The 27,152-nt window shown below is 39.6% G+C and overlaps 1 protein-coding gene across 3 annotated transcripts in view; it reads left to right on the top strand.

The window, feature by feature from the left end:
• STARD13 (StAR related lipid transfer domain containing 13) overlaps positions 1-27,152 on the top strand; it is a 285,136-nt gene that overhangs the window by 105,873 nt on the left and 152,111 nt on the right. For all 3 annotated transcript variants that reach the window (XM_058800467.1, XM_058800466.1, XM_058800468.1), the window contains one exon: positions 14,999-15,032. In XM_058800467.1, the coding sequence (XP_058656450.1) occupies positions 14,999-15,032 (34 nt within the window). The remainder of the gene's footprint in view (positions 1-14,998; positions 15,033-27,152) is intronic.

Genomic DNA, 27,152 nt, shown 5'->3' with positions numbered 1-27,152 from the left:
TGTTCAGTGTTTCAAACTTCTCCAGCAAAGCTAATTTATTCTGAAGTGCCAAACCAGTAAGATCTACTAACTGTTTCCCCTGCAAAACTGTTAAGGTAGCCGTGCTTTTTTTACCACCATGTCAGCATCTCAAAACAAATTGAGAAGACTCTCAGGGGTGACATATTTAGCTGCATAATGTCAGCTATTAGATAAAGGCAGTGACAAGGATAGTGCCGTTAAATACCTAGTCTCTAATTACATTCTCTGGGAAAATTAGAAGTATATGAAAACACAAAAGTTATTACAGTAATGTACAAATTTAATGCTCTTGGTTACTAATATTAAATAAACTTTCTGACAAAGCAAGATCCTTAGACTCAACCTTTCTCTTTGGCTCCTGGAAAAGTTTGAAGGCAAACAACAGATAGGTCTCAGGAAAAGAATTTTTATATACTTTTTAAGTATACTGTTGCCTTCAAAGTGTATAAATTAGAGTTTTAAACTATATCCATTGTTTAGACACTATGTGATATGCTCAATGTGCCTTGTTCTATAAGTTAACATAAAGCTTGCATTATAGTATCTTCAGAATAATAATATTAAAAAGCTAAACATTGCAAATATAACTTTAAAGAAATCCTGCTTTGCTAATGACTTAGCAGAGCAGTTGGTGTTAAATTATCCCTCCTACCAAAGGTATAAATCTTTCAAAATATCCCCTGAATGTTACATAAATCGCTCATATTTGTTATTCTACTAACAGTAACTATGATGCTATTATTAAACTACATTATTAAACTATTGCACTCTTGTTTCACTCTTATGCCAAAAGAACTAAAATCTGTAATGTGCTGCACAAAAACAAAACCAACCTTTCAGGTAGGTGTCTGAGAAGTGTAACTGATTTCTGTTGCATTATTGTAAAAGAAAACTATAGAAAAATCAACAGAAATCACTAGTGGCACTGTTTAACATATCCTGACTTGTAGAGTCTTTCTGTATTGACCTTTTCCTTTATGTTTCCTAGTTTTCCCTTGTAACACCAGAAGAACAAGGTCTGTAATTGTAATTAGATCAATCTGACAATGAGTCACTCTCTGGCAGCTAAAGAGGAATCGGGAGAAAAATAATCTAATCTTAAACATGAGTGGTATTTGCTGGAGGGAAGGGAGGAAGGGAGGGTGTATGTATTTTCTTTTTAAAGGGGAATGTAAAACTTGCCAGGAATTTCTTAATTTTTTTTTCTTAAATTTTTTTCCTAATCTTGTGCTTCATGATCTAGAGTGGCTGCTGAGTATATTGAAAAATCAGAGCAGTATTGAAATCACCTGTAAATACATATTTCCTTGTGTATGCAAAATGGCATGTTTCAGTTTTTAATTACACTATTAGGGGCAGATCTAGTGGCAGAAAGATGGTCATGTCTATTTTTGTATCCATTATCCACTGGCACCAGTTCATAAATTGTAAACATCTCTAGTAGGCACCTGAGCATCCTGATCATAGAATGGTTTACATTGGAAGGGACCTTAAAGATCATGTATTTCCAATCCCTCTGCCAGGGGCAGAGATGACACCCACTAGATCAGGTTGCTCAGAGCCCCATCCAACTTGGCCTTGAACATTTAAAGGAATGGGGTATCCACATCTTCTCTGGGCAACCTGTGCCAGTGCCTCACTACCTCTGAGTAAAGAATTTCCTCCTAACACCTAATCTAAATCTTTCTTAGTTTAAACCCACTGCCTGCTCCCATCAGTATGAAAAGTGGCTCTCCCTGTCTTTTTTATAGGCCGCTTTAAGTTCTGCAAGGCCACCATGAGGTCTTCCTGGAGCCTTCTCCTCTCCAGGCTGAACAACCCCAGTACAGCAGGCCTAAGTACAGCTGCAGTCTTGGCAAAGCAATCTACAGCTGGCTGTTTTGAAATGCTGAGCTCTGGGGATTTCTGAGTTCCTTGTCCTCTCTGGAGCCCAAATGCCTGACTAGACATTTTATTCTCCATCTTCTCAAGATCCAAGTTTGGATTGCACTTTTGAGGATAAGCACACAACTGTGCAGCGTTTCCCTCGCAAATGTCACATTTGGTGTAGAATCTAGAATGAAAGTCTAAGCTGGGCTGTGAGGCCTTCAATCCAAGGATGATCCTTTGATCCGATACATATGCATGGGGTTTGACCTAGTTTTTCATCTATTGTGTGTTCCCATAAAAATTGACCTTATTTCTGGTTGAATCCTGAATGTGAGGCACTTTGTAGTGTAAGCAATAAAATAACATAACACTGCATAAATGGTAAATTGATGCATTCTCAATGTTGCTGTCTTGAATTTTTACTTTAATCTCATATGGATAAAGCTCTCAATATGTGTTCCAAAACACTGTGACTAGCAAAAAGCTGACAGGTAGTGTACTGAAAATTTACAACACAAGATCAAAAACTCTAAAATTTCTGGAGAGAAGAGAGCTGGGTACATTCTGATACCAAATGTGGAAAAGCCCTTGTGCAGAAGGTAATTTGACTGTCTCTTTCTTTCCTTCAGAACTCTTTAAAATGAAAGTCACCACAATAATGTCATTGTCTGATTATTTACTAAAATAAAAAGGTTCATGCTGGAATGCATTTTAGTCAAGAGAGAGCTTAGGCTTGCCTAAGATTAGATATGAATTATATTAGACTTGACGTAGAATGAAGGTGAACATTGCAGTACATCATAGAAAAAATGCAGCAAGAAATCAGAGTTTTATCTCTAAAGAGCCTTAAGAATGTTTAGCATGAAAACTGGAGGAACTCCAGGGAGTGCATCATGGTGCTACATCCACCCAGCATTTGCTGCCTGTTTGGGTTTGTGTAGCTATGAATTCAGACTAAAGGGGTATAAAGATCTGAAGCAGAAAGAAGTCAGTGAAATAATGATAGTTCCTTAATCTCACAGTCGATTAATATGTAAGGCCCCTTCCTCTTTCTTAAATCATCTGCCTAGAGTTACATATTCTCATTCTTTAATCACGTGGATGATAAGGAGGCTTGACACTGGCTGTTATATTTGGTAAGCTAAAATATGCTGTCATAAAGTACATTGTTGAGTCTGTTTTGATACTGTCCTGTTTGTTGTGGTATAGACATTATGTTCCAATTGATTTTTTTCTTTTTTTCATCAGCTGTAAAATATTAGTCAGTATTTCTAGTGATAAATGAGTTTTAAAGAGTGCCTAAGATACTGGAGGGCCTTGAATGTGGAGGTGCAAGTGGCCATGAAGCCCCAGATATTGCTGCAAGGGATGAAACATTTGAAGTTACATAACAAGCAGATTGAAATTCCAGATATTCTATAATGAACTCTAGCAGTTCATAATAAGGTTCTATGTATTTGATGGTCTCCTTCAAGCTCTCGTGAGTGTTGCAGGTCCTAGATTAAATCAAGACCTTGCCCCCAGTCCTGAGGTACAGCTAATCCTGGGAGAAAGCCAGGTTATGGAAAACTGTCTTCCATAAGCTATCAAGAGGTCAGCAAATTTTGAAAACTCATTTGCATGAATTTACATGCTTCTCTGGCAAAAGATCTACTTAGAATTATGTAAAAGTCCTCTCTTACTCCTAGTGCAGTAGGAACAGGCCCTCAGATGCATGACACTATGAATTGTAGCACAGACAGCAGAATGACTGTAATGTGGCATCTCTCCTTTATTCTCATGTCATTACCCTGTGAAGTACAAAATCATTGCTCCAGCTTCTGGAGGAAGGGTTGTGTAGGAAATCTGTCCCGTAACAGAGCAAACTGAGCCTCTCAGTAACTGAGCTATTGTTCTTTGCACAGGCAGCATGGAGGTCCCAAGGAATGGGGAACTGGTTCATCTCACAGCCATGAGACTTTGGGAGAGCCACCTTCACTTCCTTCAATAATTAATAAACCAATTACTAATCAAATATACATTTCCATGCTGAAACAGAATTCAAGCTGTATAGGTAGAGAGACATCTCAGCATCCAGTTTTCCAGCAGCTGCTCTCACCAAGGTTGTTGCAGATGTGCATTTTGACAAACGTCCAGAAGCCCAGCCAGAGAGCATAGGAAGCTGAAAATCCTTTCTTGCATTAATTAGTAGGTAAAAGGACCACTGAGAAGCCCTTTTCAAATGTTCCCATTCTAATTTTTTCTCTTGGAACATTAGAATATAGCAATTAGGAGATAACTTTTTAAAATGAACTGCAATAACTGCTTTCTGATCTCAGAGGTTGCATCATGAGTTGGCATTATTTTTAGTTGCTGTCCAATAAAATTGGATAGAAGATAGATGTGAATCAGTAAGTGCACCCTATACTGTGGGGTTTTTCAAATTTCTCATTTGTTGACACAATAATTTTCACTTTAAAAGTTTATTCTTGTTGGACCTGACTTGTAGGTCTGATAAAAATCTTGTAGGTCTGGTATAAATCAGACCTACTTTGATTTAAGATCACTGAAGCAATGATGTTTTTTGTAAAATCAGTGCTTTTTGAAAGATGAATAGTGCCTTAAATCTAACTGTAAAAACAAATTTTAAGCAGTAGTCATTAATGTGAATTACACAAACAGAAAACAAAGAATGATGATATTTGTCTCACAGTGATTAAGGACAAAAAGGTAAAGGTATGCAAGGTGACAGAAAAATCTCCATTCATTCCATCAGCATTTAGTTGTAGTCCATGATGTGCATGTGAGTGGTATAAAAATTGTTCAACAAACATGTCATAAATGTTAAGCGATGCTATGAAAGTTGTCTTTTTATTTCAATTGTCTAAAACTTGCCTAATACCACATTTTATGATTCTATAATTTCAAGTTTAGTTTATTCCATTTAGGAATTATACTGAGCTATGGAGAACAGTAACACTGTGAAGAGATTGTGGAGTTTTCCACTAAAGGATCCTTGAATATTTTTAGGAAGGTCATGGTGCTTAGCTACCAAAAAAAAAAAAGAAAGGGAAAAAAAAAGGAACAGAAATTACTGTTTGTCTGCATTGCAGAGAAGCATAAAACAAGTTCTTCTTATAGGAGCACAAGGTATAGAGATAATTTTGTGAATATATTTGTTTTGGCTGTCCATGACAGCTGAGAAGTAGTACATGTCAATTTTATAACCCCTCTGTGGTGGTGCAGTTATTTTACTCCATTTCAAGAAGTAAAGTGTTGCTTTTTATTTTTGTTGTCTATTTGTTTTTTTAATAGCAAAATAGCTTACCCAGTACTACATATATTGAAATGGGTTTGAATCTGCTTTAGGCTATGCAGGAATGGGGGGGAAGGGGGAAGGATGGGGGGAAAGGTGGGGAGGGAAATTTGAGCTAGTCCCTAACAAATTTCTGCTCTCTCCTGCTGTCAGCGAAGGATGCATGCAGGTGATTAAGTACCTCATCATGACTTTTGCCAATTGTTTTAAACATGATACGACAGAAATAAGTCAAGGTCAGTGCTTCTGTACAGACATTTTGTGATGTCTGTAAGACAGTAAATTTTAAATTATAAAATATGGTTGTGGCTGTGGAAACCCTAACATCTCTGACTTGCAGTTAGACTTGTGTATTAGGAGTGATACAGCTGCAGAAGTGAGAGACCAAACTGCTTAAGGATAAGCAGTAATCCAAGGGTCACTGTAGCAGTGGAGATGTTCATGACTAGCTGAAGAACATTTGTTTCTTTGTTCAGTCAATGCTGCACTGACTTGCTGGAGGTCACAGATTAAGCCAGCAGCCCCTTCAGTATGTGAGCACACAAATTCATGCTCTCTCACAATCTCAGGAATTTTTGCAGGGAAAAGATTGGAAGGGTGAGTGAATCAGAGGCACACACACATATACACATATCTAAATTGTGTCTGTCTATATATGTGTGCATATGCTTACCTGGGGAGGGGAAGAGGGGGTGTTTGGGGTGCATGATGTGTATGTTGTAGAGAAGACTTCTAGATCCAGTTTCTGCAGAGTGTGTTGAGTCAAATGCAGCCCACCACCACAGTTGGTGTATTTAAAAAATGGATTTAAGCATAGTATTAACATTGAGCATGCTTTGTCTAAATAATTTCAAACCATACATGTCTGTTTGTCTTTTGGTGCACTGCAGCCCTCTTGTTCTTAGTTCACATGTGCATAAGGAGTTCTCTACTCCTGATGCAGCATAATTTCACCTAACTTTTCTCATCATGTGCATAATCTTGGCAGGTAAGGCAAAAAGTAAGGCAAGCAGCTGGAAACACAGGGCTTTGAAATTGTTTAGGTGTTTACATGGCAGTTATCTGAATTGCACCTGGGCATTTGCTGGCAGAGAACCCCGCTGCAAAGGGAAATGTATGCTTTTCTATGAAATTATTAACTTTGCGACCAGAACACAAATGCATTGTCCTTTATTTTTATGGGTTGAAGTGTTCATTTTGAAAATAAACAACAGAAGTCAATACACATCACAAGCATTAGTTTTCCTATGGGCTACACCAGAATTTGCAGTGGAGTTGTCATTTCTGACACTTGTGTGCGTTTGCTGTGAAGGTGGTAAGGTAGGTGGCATCCTCTTACCTGCTGCTGGCACACTGAAGCAGGAAAGCAAAAGAATGGTAAAAGCCATTCTTTTCTTTCTTAGAAAGGGAGAACTATGGAACCTCCCAAAGAGAACCATGTCATTTGCCTGGGAAAAGATTTTTCTTTAAATCTGGCATAACAGCTGTGATAAACAGAGACAAAACCACAGAGGCAGGCAAAAAAAAAATTATCACAGATTGAAAAGGATTTACAGCAGGTTTCCAGTAATGAAATGTTCTATAAAGACTAAAATCTATAAATTAAAGGATAAAAAACAATCAGAATGTCTGCTTCTCCTAAGGGCATCAGCCCTTGCTGGGATGCCAGAAGGGCCAGAGATGCTACCTAACATTTTCCACAGGTGCTCTCATGAAGCTGTCCACAGCTCTTCTGCTGTGCACAACTTCTGCATTTTCAGTAACTCTTTGGAATAAAACAATTTTTTTCTTCACTTATCCCTGCTTTACCACGAAATGACCACAAAACAAACCTGTGTTGGTTTTCCTCAAGAAGCCTAAAAGGTTAACCAAGATTTTAACTGATGGCTAATACATCAGTACACTGGGAAAAGTGCATTTTTGTTTAAGACTAAATTACAATTATGAGTTTTATTGACTGTGAAGGAGAATACCCAATATCCACTCAGAGCCTAGCCATCATGAAACATTTCTGTGGACACTCTGTAGTGAAAACAAACAAACTGCTGCTAATGGCAGTCTGAAGTTCATTCCCAGCTAAGTACTGCTCTGGGCCAAGTTAAAATAACACCCCAGCTGTAGCCAGAGCTCACAGGGCTTGGTTTTCGTGTTCTGCCATGGATTACTGCTAACTGCTGTTTGCTTTAGCAGTCACTCATTTCCCAGAGCAGAACAGCAGTCCCCAGCTTTCGTGCCTGTCTTTGTTGCTGGGTGACCTCTTGTACCTTTCCCACTTCATTCTATCTTTAAAATAGATATAGCACTTCTTCCTACTCAAGAGGGTAAAAATCATAGCAATGTGTGACTCACTGTATTGTTCCAGGATTGTAAAAAGCAGGGCTACTCTGGCCTCTCACTTTTGTTCATCTCCATTTGGCAGTCATTGCTCTTCTTATTTGTCTTTCTTCCTCCCACCTCTGCCCCATCACATTTCCACCTGACCCCCACGCATATGTTGTGACAACTGCATTATCTCCAGTTTTTATTCATGTCTTTGTTTATACAGAAGCATGGCTGGTTATCTTAGCAGAGAGCTGAGCACTAATTGTTATTTGCACAGTTCTGAGCATGTTGATGTTAGTCCTGCTGCAGAGTCGAGAGTTCAGGATGACGAAGTGCTTCTGGGACTTGGTAGAGGTAAAAGCACAATGAAGAGGACATTTTTTGATTTTATCAGGATGAAATTTGCTGAGACATGGCAGAACTGTATCCTGTAAGGAAGTGATCCTTAAGGGTGGGTGTTGGGAATTGGGACTGATGAATTGAATATTTAGGACACCATGCAAACCAAAAGAGCCTACATATTCCACAAGCTGTTTCCTTGGCTAAATTCTTGAGGCTGCCTGTACCTGCTTTGCAAGAACATAGTACCCAACTATCAGGTTAGATTGTAATTAGATTTTAAAATATTGGGCACTATTAAAACATATCTAAAAGCACAAAAGTGGGAAGTGCTATCGAGAGCTTGTGTAAGTGAAAGAGAATGCGGGTGTATCACCACTTTACACCAGGTGGAACCAGACCTGCTTGGCTGCCCTGGTCACCTTGAAGGGCCCAGGGGCATCTGTTTCTGCAGTGAAACATCTGTGTTCTATCTCTCAGGTATATCCAACTGGCCACAAAGGGCAAAATAATGACAACAGAGAAGCTGTTCTCACAGCTGGCTTTGGTTAGAACATGAACTTTCATGAGCACAGTATAGAATCCCTAAAAATTTAAGAAAATTAGCATGGATATATTATAGCAAAGTAACATTCTGGAGTTTTAAATAGCTACTTCTTCAAAATAATACTAAAAAAAAAATAATTTTGCCTGTTCAGAGCTATTTTCTACATTAATTACAGTGACTCTAAAATCAATAGTAAAAGGTACAATAAAATCCTTGAAGGTGAAGAAGATGCCTGAACTTATGATACTTTGGTGCCCATTTTTAATGGTTTCAAGTACAAATATTTGTAGAAATAGTCTTTCTGTTTGGTGAAATGCTTTGCCAATTTGTAAAATTTTCTTATATGATTCAACACCAGGCTTTGCAAATTTCTTATGTAATGTAATATAATGAGTTAAATATTAAACACATTTTCAACCCAAAAAGTATTTTTTCCTTCAAAACTATCAAAATGAAATCCTTTAACAATTTGCTTTTTTATTTGATAATTCACATTCTCTGTTGAAAAGTCATGTCAATTTAATTTTTAAATGGAAAACGAGGTGGGAAAAGTCTTCAATAGTTTCAAGCCCCAAATTACCACTTCTACTGATTCCCATATTATTGCTCTTATCCTTCTGTGGGATTTGTAGATCAACTGCAAACTGCTGCAACATTTTTTTTTACTCTAATGTAAATGGTGTATCTGAGCATACCTGTGTATGTGGTGCAGCATAGTGAGCAACAAAGAGGCTCTTGTCAACACAGAGGCTTTTTGCTAGCCATTAAATAATTGGGAAATTTTCACATTCAGACTTTCACTAGTTGTACTGGGGCAAAATTTAGGAGATCAGATAGTTCAGTCTTCAAGACTATGGAATAGCAAACACAGTCATTTTATTCCATAGGGGAAATCATAGGAGAAGCAGAGGTAATATAGAGTGAATGACAGGAAAAACCCAAGATTACCAAGTATTAAACAAAGTGCTTGCATTAGAGCAACATGTGAGACAGAGGAAATGGAGCTATAATGGAGCTCTTGTGATGAAAGCAACAAATTAAACAGCAGAAACTTTTTGGTGATAAAATTATTTTTGGTGATAATGTTCTGCTTCTTTTGATTCCCATTTGTCAAGATGAGTGCTAGTGCTAGTGCAAGACAAATAGGCATGGCCAGCTGAGCCATGGTATCATCCAATCTGATGGCAAAATGAGCAATTGCAATGGTTTAATACAGTAAAAAATACCATGGAGGCACACCCTAGCACTCGTCTCAAATGGCTGCTCCTCACGTGTTGGAACTGAATCCTCCTCAATTAAAATTTGGTTGTAACCCCCCAGGCTGTAACTGCTTGACATTTGGAAATCATATTAGCATCTGCTAGAGGTGAAATCTCCCTGGTCTGTTAATATAGTAAATTCTTTTAGATAAGTATGATAAATTACATTTACTGAAATGCATGTTGCTTTACTGTTAGTCTTGTAGCTCATTTTCTTCCAATCTCACTTGGAACATTGTTGGAATGGTTTTCATTTTTATATACTTTATTATTGCCCTGCTCCACATATTGTAAACATTTTTAAATGCTGTTCAAAAGCTTTCACTTTAAAATAGTTTCCAGGTAGTTTTCTATTTGATCAAAGCTTTCAAAACAGCAGCCATAAGAAATGTCACATAATTTTCGAAACTTCTGTCAATAGTACATAGGCAAAATAGATACATATTTGTAGAAAAGAGATAAAAGCAATTTAATGACTCTTTCTTTCTATGACAGTTTTTTGAACTAGCACTGATCTTGGTGCAAAGATTTAAAAATTTATTTAAATATTTATTTAAATAAGTATTTAGACTAAAGTAAAATGCATGTTAAAAACTGTGAGTGAGGGTAATTTTGCCAACTAAAATACTAAACAAGGGAAAATAATTTTCAAATTTTCATTGTGTTCTTTAACAGCTGTGCACAATTATTAAATATGTTTTTGTATCTTTAGGCAATATTTACAGTTTTAAATTTTTAGAATACAGCTCAGAGTATTAAGTTTATGGTTTTCAGAAGACATGTCTGTGTCCTCTGAATTCTTACACATGCTTGAAATCCCCCTGTAGGTGCTGAAAGGCTGCAGTGAGGTCTCCCCAGAGCCTTCTCTTCTCCAACTCTTTGTCTTCATAGGAGAATTGTTTCAGCCTTCTGATCATTGTGATCATTCTGATCTTTGTGGCCCTCCTCTGGATCCATTCCAATAGGACCACGTTTTTTCTGTGCTGGTGTCCCCAGAGCTGGATGCAGCACACCCAGTGGAATCTCATGAGAGTGGAGGGGCAGAATCACCTCCCTTGACCTGCTGGTCACTCTTCTTGTGAGCAAGCAAGAAGACTTGCATGACTGCAGAATGGGGAGCTGTTTAAACTTCTTTCTTTGAGCCCATCATGAATAGTTTGCAGCACAGTGGCTCAGGTTCAATGGAAGAAATTGAAAATTTCACCTTTCTAACCTGCTGAATGTTGCATCACAGCACATTGTGTTGTGATGCAACAGGTATGAGGCATAATCACATCAAACCAAGACCTGTCTTCCATGCCACAAGGGGAAATTCTCTAATGGAACTCAGGCTGTATATCAAATATAGTCTCTAATAAACACCTCTGCAGTGGTTGTATTTTAAATTAAAATTATGAGCTCTGTTGGCAGCCTTTGAAGATACATCTTAAGCACTAAAATCCAGTAGCAATTTCAACCCTGTACCAAAGATGGGTGCCAAGTCTCTGAGAGAAATCAAATTTCTGACACAGCAGTCTCAACAGTATTTTCTGTGGAATAGCTTCAGTATTGCCATTATTCTCAGCTGACTAACGTGCTCTAGGGAAATTGCAAGTGTCATCCAGACTGAAGCTCTCATTGCAGGGGCCAGGTAACTTCAAGTTAAGGCTAACATTGCTGTGTCATAATATTACTTCCCTTTTTGGGCTATAGAATTTTATTTTGAAGTAATGACTAGGATTTTCTTTCCTTCCGTAAACATCTTTCTAAAAGGATCTAATAAACCTTCTACACAGATGATTGAGCTTTGCATGTGGATTGCTGTTTTCCTCCTTTAAAACTGTCTATATGTCACTCTAATTAAGGCCTGGCAGGTCATTAAATTGCCAGAATGAAGAACCAGCATGATTTTTTTAATCCTTATTTGGAGGACCTTTTTCAGTTTAGAGTGCTTTCCTTCAGTATCAGTGAACCAGTAGGAAGGCATACAGATTTATCCTTTTTCCTCTGCAAGGAGTGTCGTGTTTCAGAGTGCTGCTGCCGCTTGCTCTCCACAAAACACAAGCTTACAGAACTCAAAGCCTTTTTTATTAACAGCAGATGTAAAGTAGTCCTGTCCAAATGCCAGGGTTTATTTGATAGCAGTGATATTTCTGATACCATATCTATGTTGAATAAATTCTCTGGCTTTTTTATTAAATGTCTAGCAGAGATATTTGCATGCTGAACAGATACACTAATTACCTTTTTTATTTTTTTTTGGAGGGTGTGATTTCCTGAGAGTGAATGATGACAGTTTGACAGGTACTCAGAAATATCAGTGGAAGATATGGGCATGTTTGAAATGGGAGAATAAAGGAGCTAATAACTAATAGAGGTTGATGGGGAAGAGGGAAGCAAAAGACGTGGATGCAAAATGGTCTTTTTTTTCTTTGAAATGGTGGATGATATTACAGGATTGGCTGGCATTACAGAATCCCTGTGCTGTTGCAAATTAAAATGGTTTTGAAGTTGTTCAAGTCAACCATTTCATAATCTGTGTCAGAAAAAAAAAAGCTTTTATGTGACAATAATGTTTCTGGGATGATATTAAGTAATTTAATCTAGTTTGATGAGTTCCATGCCCTGATCACTTATAGCATGAAAGATTATGTATATATCAGAGAAACAGTTTTCCAATGTGCATGTTTATTTTCCTTGTTGACTTTATAATGCTGGTGCTTTGCTTCTATCTTTACTTCCACTTCACCCAAGGAGTTCATTTGAGTAATTTGTTTCCACACAGAATGCCTTTCAAGAAAATCACAGAAACATTGAATCTTGTAGGTTGTAGAAGACCTCAGAGATCACCAAGTCCAGCCATTAACCTAACACTGTCAAGTCCACCATTTAACCATGTCTCTCAGTGCCACATCTGCATCTACACATCTTTTAAATACCTCCAGGGATGGTGACTCCACCCTTCCCTGAACAAACAGCCTGTCTCAATGTTTGGCAGTGATTTCTGTGAAGAAGTTTTTCTTAAAATCCAATCCAAATTTCCCCTGGTGAAACTTGAGGCCATGTCAGGTTCTTTATAAATGCAACATGTCCACTTCCCTCCCACCAATAGATCCACAGTCTTTCTTTAGGTAGCTGAACCTACACTGAAGGTACAGTTGCCTCATTCATGTCACTGGCTCATCCTGTTCTGATCACAGAGCACAGGGTGACACTGTCCAGGCAAGCTTTTGGGACCTTTGCTCACAGAGGTGAACGTGGGAGGGCCCTGCTGAAACATGGGACTGCTGAGGAGGAATGAACCCAGCATCTAAACACTTCTGCTTTCTGTGAGCTGGTTTACATGCTTCAGCAAATAAGACATGGCTATATCAGCAGAGCGTGTTTATCTTTGGCTGCTTTTTGACACTTCCACTTGCAAAATTGTTACAGCTGGAGTTGTACGCAAATGATTTCTTTATTATTCATAGCAGCAGGTGCTGCAGCAGTCTTTTGGCTAGAGTTGTACTCTCTTGGTCTGTGGTTTCTATATATTTATTTAGCTGGTGCCATGCTGTTCAGATGGGTTGCTAGTCTTCCAATAAATGTATTTTGTTACACAATCAGTTATATAGTGCCTTATCATTTCCATAAATCACTTTTAGTTGGCAGCTTTCTGTTGCCACTTGAGATTGTTCCAGCAATAATTTGCATGCTTTTTTGTATGGCATCCTAAAAAGATCTTGGAAGTTAACATAGCCTGGGTATGATTTTAATAGCTGGTGTCCTTCTGGCAGCACTAGAACACACAAACCAGTTATCCATGAAGGACTGACGTATTTATTTTCAATTCACATATCATTTATGTATTCTTCAAGAAGTGCTTATCTAAAGATTCAGTATAGCAATTTAGGCACCAACCAGGCTTATGCCAGAATTATGATTCTAAAAATCAGGTGTCTGTCCCCAGGCAGGGTGATAAACAACACTGCAGCTCACTGAAGACTGGCGAGACAATATGATATGCCTCACTCAGAAAGGCATCCCAAAAACCTGGCACACTCATGTGGGACCTGCCTGTCCCTTGCCAATTGACACAGCCCATGCCTGAATTTCCTACTTCTCTGTGGAAATGAGATACTTTGCCACTAATGAAACATGATTTGGACTCAGCCACTCGTTATCTTCCCATCAGAAGTGACCACTTCATTTGATCCCTGCTGGCTAAAGATAGGTCAACTTCAGCTGCTGCTCAGGCAGACCTTGCAATGGAGCAGGAGGCTCTTTTAGAATGAAATTGCCTTGCAGAAGGCAAAAACAAAATGTACCCTAGCTGTGCTTTCCCTATTATTAAGAGAGATGCTTAATCAATTTGGTTCCATGCTCAGAGGAGGAATTTTCCAATATCTCGGTAAAATTCTTCATTAGATAAAAGATAAATAAAAAGCATGTTTTTATAGACAGATTCTTATCAAGGCTGCAGAAGCAATATTGACTGAAGAGATAATGGAGCACTTGGTGCATCTGATGGAAAGGTGCAGATGGTTGTCCATGTGGGGACAAGCAGATAACAGGAACAGGGTGTGTCACTGCAAGGCATAGGAATGTCTGTCTTTTCAGCTGCCTGCATATTGGGCACTTCACACTGGTACCTGGAAGAATCAGTTCACCCTTCTGTTTAATTTTAAAAAAAATTAGGTGCAGTTTCACCCATTATGCTAGTTTCATTTACAGCCTGCATTGCTGAGAGTTGGTGATCTATGAAAGGAAATGCATTTAGTCACTGTCAACAACCTCCTCATTTGGGCACTGAAAGCTATTAAAGAGAAGAGTAATGGACCAAGACGTGCATCCAAGTGTGGTGTTAATGGCACCTCTTTCATTTAGCGTGGCAAACCCAAAGCAGCAAAGTGAAAAATATGAAGAAAACAACATGGCAGGTCGGTTTGCCCATGAGCCTCAGGCAGAGCAACCCTCTCTTGGTCACAGATGAGCAGGAAACAGATATCTACCTTCCCAAGTCACAGTGTCCTGTTTCTTGCCCGTCAGTAGAGCTGCCTACACTTTTCAGCAGCCTGTCTGCTCGCTGAGCCCCACCTGCATTGCAAGATCCTTTCAGGCATGTTCCAGTGTGTTGCACCTTATCTGCTTGTAGAGCATGCTCCTAAACTCACTGCAGGACAGGTTCACCTGTCCTGAAAATGGGTGCCAGGTTGTCATTAGCAAGTAAAACATCTATTGTGCATAATTTTTATTGATAAGCTCTGGATTTTATGCTTTGTGTAAGGTAGTGACCATTAATAATTACATTGATTGTCATCTTGAAATGTGGAACTTATTTGAATGAAAAAAAATTACCATTATTAAAGAAAAATCACTTTCTTACAGATGCTGTTTCAGAAGCTGTGCAAGGAAAAAGCAGGTAAGGCTGCATTACATCTTGAAAGTTTCTTGGTGGCTTGTGTAACCATGTGTGCAATGATGGAGGACCCAGGGAGTCTCTGCTATGAAATGGGTGTTCAGTGCATTCGTGACAATCGCTTCCATGCTGCTGTTCATGACCTATTGGTGTAGGATTAAGGTGGTTCTTTTAGGAAAGCTGATAATTCATCACCTTTTGACTTACACCTTGCAAGGTAAGTTCTGAAATAGTAGGGATAAACCCAAGCATTTGTTAATGGTGGCAGAGTGGGCCTGAAGGTCTTGCCATGGCACTGGTGTGTCCATGTGTCTGTGTGTGTGTGTGAGAGAGAGAGAGGTGAGCCGAGACGAGGAGCACCTCAGAGCTTTTTCTGTCTCAGCAGTCACTCAGCAGCTGAATCTGATGAAGAGGCTCATTACAGAGGCATATTTTTCAAAAAATCCAACAGCTCCCTGGGCCCTATATGTCCCAATTGGCAGACAATGCCTGATTTCTCCCTTAGCAGGAGCCCACTATCTGGTTGAAGCATTTTTCAATATTAACAGCATTAGTGAGTTTGACCATTATGAGGAATTATTTGGGGCCAGCAAGGCACCAAGACCAGAGCAGTAAACAGAGCTAAATGCTCAGATACCCTGAGCTGCACATACATTATCATGCCAGGAGCTAAGGAAAGGTTTGGATGGACAGATATGTACACACACACAGATCCTGGTTCAGCAAGATACTTAGCGCACAATTAAACCCTCATTTGACAAAACCAATTAATTGCAACAGGCGTAAGAAACTGCTTGGATGATTTGCTTAATTGAGAGTAAAAGTCCTTATTAAATTGTAATGAAGCACAATTAAGAAATACAGAGAAAAGGAACTGCATCCCAGAATGTGGGTTACTGGGGTTTAATAACCGCCTGAAAGTTTTGCGAAAAGTAATGTTCTCAAAGTCTAGATGAATCCACCTTCCCACAAAAGCCTTTGCCAGCTAGGAATATTTCAGTCATAAACCAATTGACCTCTGGAATCACCCATTTCTGACTGCATTTTCTGTTTTGTTAGTCAGGATGTATGCAGAGCGTGCCAATTAAAAGGAAAGAATTGGACAACACTGCTGTAATTACTCCTCTGTCCCTAGATGACTTAGCATCTTTTTTTTTTTTTTCCTGAAGGACTAGTTTCAGCTAGTGTGCTCACTCAGTAATTTCTTCTTGCATCTGTCTCTGATCTAAACTACATCCACAGTTCATTCCAGGGGCCAACCTTGAATCATTTAAAATCAGATGAACGCGGCTTTTTGGAGTCAATTTCACTGATTCAGTGGCTCTGCTGGCAAACATAGTGGCTTAGCAAAATGACAGAAATCCTGGCCTATAAAACTCAGCTCTCTGTAGGCAATTCCACCCTCGTGTACTTTAATTCAGGTCAGCAAAACATAAAGGCTTCTGAGCGTAGTGTAAATGTACGTATTTTCATTGGAGTTCTATACACATTAACTCTTCCTGCCTTATGATTTGGATGTGGATTTATTCCATGATGGTATTTGCCAATGAAACACATGCCTGGGTTTTTCCAAAGCTAAACAAATTTCAGAAGTTCTGAGATTGATTGAGCAATTGTTTTAATTGTATTCATTGTTGGATCAAAACTTCTCTGTGCCACTGAAGGCTCACTTTATAAAAAAAAAGAAAAACCTGTCAATGGCACATGCATTTTAAATAAAACTAATTATTTTAGCAGTGTTCCCATTTTATTGTATGACTGATTTTTAATTGTTTTACTTTTATGACAATATTAATTTTGTCACCCAAAGAGATAAAATTTAGTGCCCATCCTAATGATAGAACTGTAGGATGATGGCTGAAAATCTGATGACTGCAGACATGAAAGAAGAATGACAGGTTATTTTCTGACACAGTTTGGTCACTGAGGTGAAACTTTAATCATAGAAATCTAGCATATGGTAGAGCTGGTAATAAATTTATCATTAAAATGCTTTTGGCAGAAAATGTTCATTTCTTCAAATAGAACATTTTACAGGAAAAGGTTAGTATCCATTAATCTATTTCAAATTGTTTCTGTAAAACAGGCACACACTTCTCAGCTTGCAATGATTTAACAGTCTTCAAAGCAAGAAGTGTTAATTTTTATTGAACTTTAAAATTTTGGCATTGAAATCTGTTACACTGAAATATTAAAAATAAAAAGAGGTAAAAAGAGAAAACCTGATTTAAATTATATTATGTCTTGAGCTAAGGGACAAGGGTTTCTTCCAGATTTGCAGTTGCTAAACATTTCTGACATTTTCTTGTTAATAACTTTTCTGGTTTGGAATTTCTTGCATGAGGAGAAAACCTGTCCTGCCTGTATCAGCCACACACAGAACACAGCACTCACTGTTCTACTCAGGCTTGTTTTCTGCATCATTCTCCCCTTACATCTTATTCTTTCTCATTCTCTTTTGTCATTTATTCTTCTGACCCCTTTCTTGGCCAGAGCTCTAGAGCTCTCAGGGGCCAAGAGGGTCTTTTCCCAGAGTGCCAGTGGGTCACCCTGCCCTCCCCATCAAAGAGCACCTATAATCCCATCCTGGACAATCCCATCCCATCCCATCCCATCCCATCCCATCCCATCCCATCCCATCCCATCCCATCCCATCCCATCCCATCCAGTAAGGAGTTGGGGATGCACAGGGCAGCTCAGAGCTCCTGCAGCCAGGGTGGAAACTTCTGCAGCCCTTTCCCCAAGGCTGGGCTGTCATCAGCTTCCAGTCATTCTCCATGTAAACCATATTTGCATGTGAGAGAGAAAAAACTCCCCTTTGGAATGCTGTTCTCTCTCTAGTTGAGTTTTATGTTGCTTTTCCTCCCCCTCCCCAAATTAATGCAATATTTTGTGGCTTCTATTACCTGGATTTCTAGTGGGTGCCTCGCATTATGTTAAGCAGGATACCCAAAATGTGTCTAAGAAAATCTACAGCTGCACAGACCATCCAGCCCCACGAGGGAACCTCATCTGAAGTACGAGCATTGCTGGCAGTGTCACTGCATGGTTGCCAGGCCTGGTGTCATTACTTCCAGATGTAATGACATCGGTACTTATAACAGTGCATGCACTGGAATAAATGATGATCTAACCATTCGAAAAAAAATTAAATAATGGTGAGATGTGATTCTTGAGGCATTAATTTATTCTGCTTTCTGTTTTCTTTAATCATGGCAGGATGCAGCATGAGCTGGTGGCTGCCTGGGGAATGGGGCAGACACAGGAACAGAGGTCAGACAGCTCCAGGATGAGGCCTGGGGACAGAGATGGGCCAAGGATGGGATGGGATGGGATGGGATGGGATATCAGTCTGCAAGTTGGGTTACATGGCTGGGCAGGGCTGTGGCAGAGAACAGCCCTGCAACAGCATCATGGGGCTGGGATGGACAGCTCTGGGTTGGACTGAAATGGAGTTCCACAAAGTCTTGGAAATTCATATATTTATATGATTTCACATTGTTAAATAAATACAATGTTATTTGGACTTAGATCTAGGCTGCAAATGTGGTGTTGCCCACACCCTTTAAGATGTAGTTAGCAAAGTGCAAGGGATAGGTGCAAGAGAGGACAAGTTTGGAGTGGAAAAGTTGTTTTCAAAAATACAGGCTCACCCTTGGCCTGAGGTGAGCAAGTTGTCTCTTGGCTTTCTGTAGAACTGGTAGACAGGAAGGCAATTCACATTTGTACAGGTTGTATATGATGGTATTAATAAGCAAGTGTTACAAATATGTAAAAAATACCCTGGTCAGTGGCTTTACTAAGACCTGTGAAAACACCAGATTTATCCACTGAACTCTGCTTTCTTTGGGAATGAATGTGGCTGTCCTGGTGGTACCTGAGGTTTCAGCCACTGAACCATGTTCCTGCTCTCATTAATAGATGATGCCATCAATAGGACTGCCCCAGTCCCATCTCCATGCAATACACCACTCTGTTCAAGTTATCATCATCATCATCAATGCTTTTCTTCTCATATTGCCAGGTACATAACACCAAATCCAGTCTGCACCACCTATCTCTTCTGCCCTTGCAGTGTATGAGCTCCTCATTGTCTGCTGTGGTACCCCAGAGATCACCATGCTTAGCTGCTCCTCTTGCCATCAGATTGCTGCTGGGTTTGTAGGTAGCCTGAGGCAATCACTACTAAAACCTGGCTGACTGATGCTCTGTGTCCTTACTATCCCCCAGTATGTGTCTTAGTAAAAAACATTCCACTCAGATTGAGCATTCTAGCTGCCTAATGTATTTTAAAGTTATCGCCACATAGCTCAAGATGACTAACACAGAGCACACTTCATCACTGGTAGGGAAAACGAGCCCTCACTTTGCTGACAAAAATTTGAAGTCAGATTAAAAGCTGACACATCCTCTATTTTAGTGGTATGTATGAAACACTAAATATAGCAGTATGCTCATGTATTTGCTGATGCATGGTAATGTAGTCTGTAGCAGAACAGCAATGGGCTGGCAAGGAAGATGGTGCACTGCAGTAATACGATAAAATCCTCATGTGACCTTGGCCATTTCAGAAGTACTCCACGGATAATTGTGTATCCTTGACTGATATAATGCAAAATTCAAACAGGGGCAGCAGTGGTCCCAGGGTTTTAATGAGCAGCCTGATACTGCAATATTTGCCCAGGCATAATGCAAATTGACTTCAAAGAGAGGTCTCCATAGTGTAAGAAACAGAACTGTGCTATATAGCAGCTGTATATGAACAACTGCCAACAACGGGCCTGATTCTGGGAAATGGGAGGGAGCTGTGACTCCATCTGGCTCTTGTTAGAAACTGAAGGTGCTTGATTCATCGCAAAATCAAACTTGAGTACAGTACTTTCAACTGATTACATATTTTTAATGTTTCCTTAGTCATAAAAGGTTTTATGCTCATGGTTTTATTTTACCTTTGCTGCAGTCCCTGGGCAGGAATTATGGGCTAATCACACCCTGAACAGGGAAATGGATGTGGCTCATAGAACCTTATCCTATTCTGGGATTTTCCTCTTGCTTGGGGGGGATGGAGGTGATCTCTTTAAGCTTTTCATTTGCCATGAATGCCTGGCAAGTGTGCTGGTGGTGGAGCTGAGGCTGTGACTGTGACACCCCTCTTCTCATCCTCTTCAGGGGGGAGCAGCAGCTGAATTAGACATTCAGCAGTGCCTTGCAAGACCTAGGCAGTACTTGTGTCTCATTCTGTCATTACTGCAGCTATAAAAGTTTATCCAAGTTGAAAACCTGACCTTAAATAACTGGAGAAAATAAAACATCCTTATCCAATGATCCCGTGCACTTACTAGAAAGCAGAGCAGGGTCACTTTGACATGTTTCCAGCACAAAGTGGAGGTGCTGGCTTTGGACTGAAAAGTGAACAGGCTGTTTTCCTAAAGAGTGAAAGTAAACTACTGAATAAACCCAGCTGTTTGGTGACCTTGGCCTCTTAACTAGTTATGCTCTGTGTTGCTCAAATTAGAAGCAGGTAGAGTTGGTGCTTGTCCTGCAGACAGTGCATCAGAGGGTCATTTCATTTGGCTCCAGTTCTAACTTTTCTGCAGTGCCAGTTTGGCTTCCAAAATTAGGCAGTGAGATTGCCTCTTCCATTTCATAATCAGAAATTATAGAACAAAGCCTTTCTTTGTTCTTGTAAAAAGGCAAATCTTTGCTAGTCAGCTCTTACTGATGTATTGGAGTAGCTGAGGGCACTGGGCTCTTCTGCTCTCAAAAGCAAGAGGAAAATGAGATATTGCTGTTTCTCAAAAAAAACTGCACAAAACAGCCAAGTATAGATTAGAAATTTATATGTTTACTGTTCTAGTATGTGAATTATACACAAAAGCTTAATTCATTAAGAAGTACTCTGAATTTTATATAAGACATTTGTAAAGCAATAAAGCAGCGATGTATAAAAATATTTTATACCCATGCAACTACTCAATGTCATACTAAATATCTTTTCCTAATTCTCTGCTCCATGGTTCTTTCTGTGACTTTGATTTTTAGTCAACATTTTAAATAAGAAAGAAAAATACTGAAAATAGAGATGATAAATATTAAAAATAATATCTAGTTTATAATTGTACAAAATATAGGTCATTTCAGAATGAATATATTATAAATACTTTTCCTAAGTCAGTTTGGTTACAGCTTGGACTCCTGAGGACAGCTGAACACTAAGCAGCTGGTAGAGGAGCTTGGGTTTGTAACAACTCGAGATGTGACAGGAACCTTGCTGTAAAAGGTGATCTAATTCAGATTGATAAATTGCTCTAAAGTTCCACCTCTGTTGGAATTAGGTGGTGTTGATTTCCAGCAACTAAGTTCATGGAGACACAGGATTCTTGAGTCATATTTTTCTTTGACTGAACAATTGCCTGACAAAGGTTGCAGACAGACAGCCATATTCAGCTCCTTTGCTCCTGAGCAGCCAACTTGTTTTAAACTGGGGGCTTCCAAGAGTCGTGGCAGAGACCACATTTTGCCATTTAACATTTATTCCAAAATCAACAAATGCCTGGAAAATTTTCACTGAATAATAATAATTTAAAAGTATATTTGTTTTCTGTTTCAATTAGACCTTTCCCTCAGACCCCTCTGATAGCCACAATGCAAACTATGTCCTTGTGTTTTATTTCCTGTGCAAGACATAACTGCAAAAGTTTGAAGGTTAGACAATTTTTAACCAATGTTAAAGTATACAAGCAGCAAAATAAACCTTTAGCTTTTTATTGTGCTAACTAAGCATTAAAGCTCAGAGACACACACAAACAAAGAATAATCTATACAGTAGGAAGCTTTTGTCTTCACAGAGAGCATTTCTAATGGATAGCAGTTCCAACAGTTTTAGTGTTTCCTATTAGAAAACATTTACATTGCAACAATTCTTTAGGTTCAGTTTTTGTTATTTAACTCTTTAGTATCAGTTCCTAAGGACTAATGTTTAAGGTTTTGTGCTGCATCAGAGTGACATGCATCATCTCTCTGAACAGCTCAGCACAGAAGATGGATTTTGCACTGATTCTTTGTTTGCAAGTCAGGCAGGAAAACACAGAGAAAAGCTTTTGGCTAGAACGTACTGCAGAGTATTTGGGACAATAAAGAAATCAAACAAAGCAGTCAGCTTCTGGACTTTTGCAACATAGGATCTTTTGTGGGGTTGCAGTCAGGCCATGCCACTGTTCCCTGCTATTGAACAGCCTGCCGTGGTGCAGGCTCTGCTCAGAGGTGGTGGCCATGGCTCAAGGACACACGGACACAAGGACACCTCCTCTCCTGTGAGCTACAATGTCTGTGCAGCTGTCACTGGCTGTGAGCAGAGGCACCTCCTCCACTTCCATGAGCACCATGGAACTGTGTGGCTCATGCCAGGACTGAGCACAGGACCTCCAGGCATGAGCCTCAGCAGCTTGCAGTGGGGTAATGACTGCATTAATTGGAAGGAAGTAATCACTGCATAAGCCTCTCCCTAAATATAGTGGGACCACTAGAGGAGGACAAAGAGCTATGTAGTGTTGGTGTCAACTACTCAGAAACAGGAGCCTTTTTAGAAGGCTTCTCAGCTGAAAACCATCCAGTCTCTGCCCTTCCTGTTCTCTGTATTAGATTCCACCCAGGCCAGCAAGTTGCTATGACAGAAATGCACATATAGATGCTGGTATTTATTGAGTGCTCAGCACAAGGCATAAACAAATTAGTAAATTCCACCATGTTGTCAAGGCACCACTGAAATGCAGCCAGAGGAGGAGACTGGGGCTGCATATGAATACAAAAGACATACCAAAGCCATCCCATATATCATTCCATTGCATACAATGGCATCTGTCAGTTGTGATCTTGGCTCTGTGTCTTTATGAAGGCAGAGCAATTGGAAAGGCAATTTCAAGAAAACAGATGGCCAAAAGGTTGCTTTTCAAGTGGGTATTATTAAGTGGATCTGAATCTGCTATTCCAGCCTTCATAAAGTGTAGGCTTTTAACATAGAGTTTGGGAAGGTAATGGCTGTAGGTTTTTATTTTATATTTATTTATCTTGGATATATACCTACCCTGGAATATTTCTTGGTTTCCAAAGACACTGTTATATAAGGTTTCTATGATTTAACTCTGAGAAGTAAACTGATTCTAGCACAGAATCTTGCAGGTATATCCTATAGAAAATTAGGGATTTTTTTTTTTGTAGAGTGAAACTCTATGCCAGTTGCAGTTACCAGTAACTTTTTGGGATTATACTTAGTCTCTTAATGATGCAATTTTAGCTGTAGAGAAAATTATTTGTATATGTAAAGAAAAAAAATAGCCTCTACTTTTCACAGATTTCAGAATCAAGTAGCTGAGGAAATGGGAGACTCATATAATGGGAAATATTATATTTCATAAAATGTATGTAGTTCTTTCAGGAAACTCTTAAAAATGCTGCTTACTTGGATTACTAATGAGGTAATTTATTATTTTTAAATTTTTGAACTGAGATAGTGACAATTGGCCTCAGGCCCAGAGTAGTGTCCTTGTGAGCACTGTACAGGCAGAACGAAGTCCTTCCCTCACAAACCTTATAGCCTTACATTATCATGGATAGTTTTCATGCAAAAAGGTGACTTAAAACATTTACATTTGTTTCTAATTCAGCATTCAAATAATTTCTCATGGGCTTATTTTCATGCATGTTGGTCCATGAGCTGGTTGGTGTCCAGTTTACAGTCCCCATCCTGCCAGGTGCTCTTTGCTGTGCCATTGATTCATGCTAAGCTTGGCTCCAGGAAGGGCTTGCAGTAGCACTGTGGCTGTATGGAGAGCTTCCACACCTGCTCGTGCATGCCCAAAAACACCTGAGGGGTCAGCATTGGCTCAGCCAGCTGCAGCTCAAGGCTTCTTAGTGAAGAAAAGTCAGAGAATACGTGTCTATGGGAAGTTGGTAATTCACTTCTGTCAAAGACAAATAGAAGGGTCTGGGTTACAAAATAGGAGAGAGAGATTCAGAGAATCATTTCTTCTGTGCTTGCTTCCCAAAGCAGTGAAGAAGGAATATGGAGAGAAGTAATTATAACATCCCCCAGCCAACTGGTCTTTTTCCAGCCTTCCCCAGAATTAAGCACTTACTTCCCCAGAAGTAAATGCTTTACTGTCCCTGCCAGGACTCCGTCAAGAAAAGCCACAAATTTTGATTTCCAGGCTTTTTGAGTAGGCAAAGCAGGTATAAGGCCACAGTTACTTTGTCATCACTCTTTGTCATCACTAGCAGAGTACTGATATTGAGATGTTTGTTTGATAAATATATAGCACATAAAGTTAGCCATTACTTTCACACACTTTTCTTGTCTGCTGGCCAACACATAGTCAAAATCTTCAATTTACACCTCTCTGGACTCTAATGTGGTAAGAAAAAAGTAAGATGAGTTTCCAAAGTTAAAATAAACTTCTGGTTTATATTTCTACCTATTTATAAGGCAGACAGAAAGGATGCATTACACTCCATGGCTGGATGATGTATTGGAGAACTCAATATATTCAGTAGCATAGTTTAAAGTGCACCTTTTCATTTGTTGCTCTTGTTGCCGTGATCCTTTTCTATGACCCCATATTTCTTGATTTTTTTATAACAACAACCTTATAGGGATGACATCCAGAGTATTAAGCTACACCTAGGTGAGTGTACACAGAAATATGTGAGAGTGTCTCTAATTTGCTCTGATGTATATATGATACATATATGTAAGTATAGTATACAGTGCTTCCTTGGGTATTGATAAACCTTGTGTCTTGTGAGGGCTCAGAAGGAAATAAATTTACTCTGCAAGTGTTCATTTGAAACAGCTACACTTTATTCTTAAACAACAAAATTTGGATGGGAAGAGAGGAGTTCTTTCCAGTGGTTTTGTTCCCTTGGGTTTGAGCCTTCTTGTAGCAGAGCCTGGCACAGTGTCCTTGGTGATGTCAATGGAAGCCAAGTGGAGCAATGGAGTACAGGAGTTCTGGGCTGCAGGGCTGTCAGGCATGAATTGCTGTCCTTTGGAAATGGCAGAGCCACCTCTGTTTACAGCACTAGGTTTATGTCATCAGTATTCTTTTAGATGTCACAGAGAAGCTGCTCCTGGGTTCTGGCAGGAAGCACTCCCCCACACCCACTTCAGACTTCTTCTCTTTGCCTGCTCTCCTGTGAGCAAAAGCTCTGTCAAGAAAGCACCTTTATTTGGGGCAGGAACAGAGGCAGCTGATACTCAGCTAGTTATTTTGATTGCCTGGCTGGTAGGGGTTGGGGGAACAGATAATGTCAAGATTTCCTCTGCATTCCAGATCTGTTTTCCTCCTACGGTTAGCAGGCGGCGAGTGTGACTTTTCCCACTCAGCTTTTCCCACAGTCAGTAATACTTATCTGACAACGGAGTTAGTGTCAACTGTCCAAAACTAACGAGGAGATATCTTCCTTTCACCACTCCTCTGCTGTTATTGCTTATCAATGTCACTCTCCAGCTTAAATGACTGGTTAATTTACAGACATACTGAGACAAATTCACGTCTGTTGCAGCTTCAGTGGGCTCAGTGGAGTTACGCTGTTTGGCCGTAGGTGTCTAAAAAGCACAAGTGCTAGGAACGTGATACTAACAGAAACAAGAACATTGCAACAGTCAAAACAAAAAGGAAGCCCTGAGCCTTGGCAGGATGCCCATTTCAGATTTCGGAGTGTGATCCAACAAGGTGTTCATGTTTTACAGCTCGTGCTGCAAGAGAAAAGTTGTTATTCAACAGCAAAACAATTCCTACATCTCCACATCAAAACACAGCCCATGTTAAAAAGCAACGAAGGAAGAAACAAGTTACAGGCTTTCAGAACACAAATTCTATTGAGAATCATGATGAATTTGCTTTTAGATCTATTAGAGACTTTGAAAAGACTAGAGTGAAACTGAAACACACTCAACCTGAGATTTTCAAATGAGTCTAAAAGGGTGAAATACTACTAGGATTCCACAGAAACAGGAAATGTGAGATGGAATTGATACCTCCAGCTTTACCTCCAGTCCAAGATGGCTTTCTAAGAACCTCTTCTGTAACTGGGGTAGAGATGCTTTTTTAAATGGTAACATCTTTTTCAGCTAGATCATAGACCTACTGTAGCACCTCTTCTAGACAGTTGGTTTGGGATGGAATGAGATATCCTCTCAAGGACATGTGTTTCCAACCCCTCTTCCAATCTCCCTCAATTCTCTTTTAAAAGTGGGTGTCCAAAATTCAAGGAAGGGAAATCTGTTGCTTTTGAAATTTTATTAACATTTCTCTTCCACAGATGAAGTTAAAATGAATGAAGTACAAACCCAAGCATTCTAAAGTTAACTCGGTTAATTCTGTTAACCTGGACTAGCAGTGCAAACAGAGATCATTCCATGCAGAGCACTTTGTTCTTTGCTCTGCTAACTCCTCTACACCATGCACAAATCCCTCATACTGGTTTTTTCTGTGATAGACTTCTGGATTCCCTTGTATTTATTCCCTTTCTCTACATTTTCTTCTTTGCAAAATCCAGTTTTAGTTTTCCTCCTTACCACTATTTAGTTTCTTCTTATAGTCCCAGCTATTTTAGAGTCTGATTACTGTCCTGCTTATGATGCCTTAAAGTGGCTTCCCTTCCCTTCCCTTCCCTTCCCTTCCCTTCCCTTCCCTTCCCTTCCCTTCCCTTCCCTTCCCTTCCCTTCCCTTCCCTTCCCTTCCCTTCCCTTCCCTTCCCTTCCCTTCCCTTCCCTTCCCTTCCCTTCCCTTCCCTTCCCTTCCCTTCCCTTCCCTTCCCTTCCCTTCCCTTCCCTTCCCTTCCTTCTGCCTTTCCTGTTGGCTCTATTCCATAGCTCTGAGCTGTCCAGAGCATCTTACTCCTCCGTGGCTCTCAGTGAAATGGACAAATGGTTCTGCAAGGTCTCTAAACCCATGTATAATACATCTTCTCCATCCTTGCAATCAAAACAAGTCCATGGTTTATCATTGTATCACCCATGGGTTATGTCCTCTTGGCTGGCTGGGGATTGGCCACCTTTCTGGGTAATAACAAGCAAGGTTTAAAAACTGAGGACCAAAAGCTGAAATTCTAGATTCCTGTTTA

This window comes from Ammospiza caudacuta, chromosome 2 (genome assembly GCF_027887145.1).
Source record: "Ammospiza caudacuta isolate bAmmCau1 chromosome 2, bAmmCau1.pri, whole genome shotgun sequence".
In the NCBI taxonomy this organism is placed as follows: domain Eukaryota; kingdom Metazoa; phylum Chordata; class Aves; order Passeriformes; family Passerellidae; genus Ammospiza; species Ammospiza caudacuta.
This window is presented reverse-complemented; position numbering and strand designations above follow the sequence as displayed.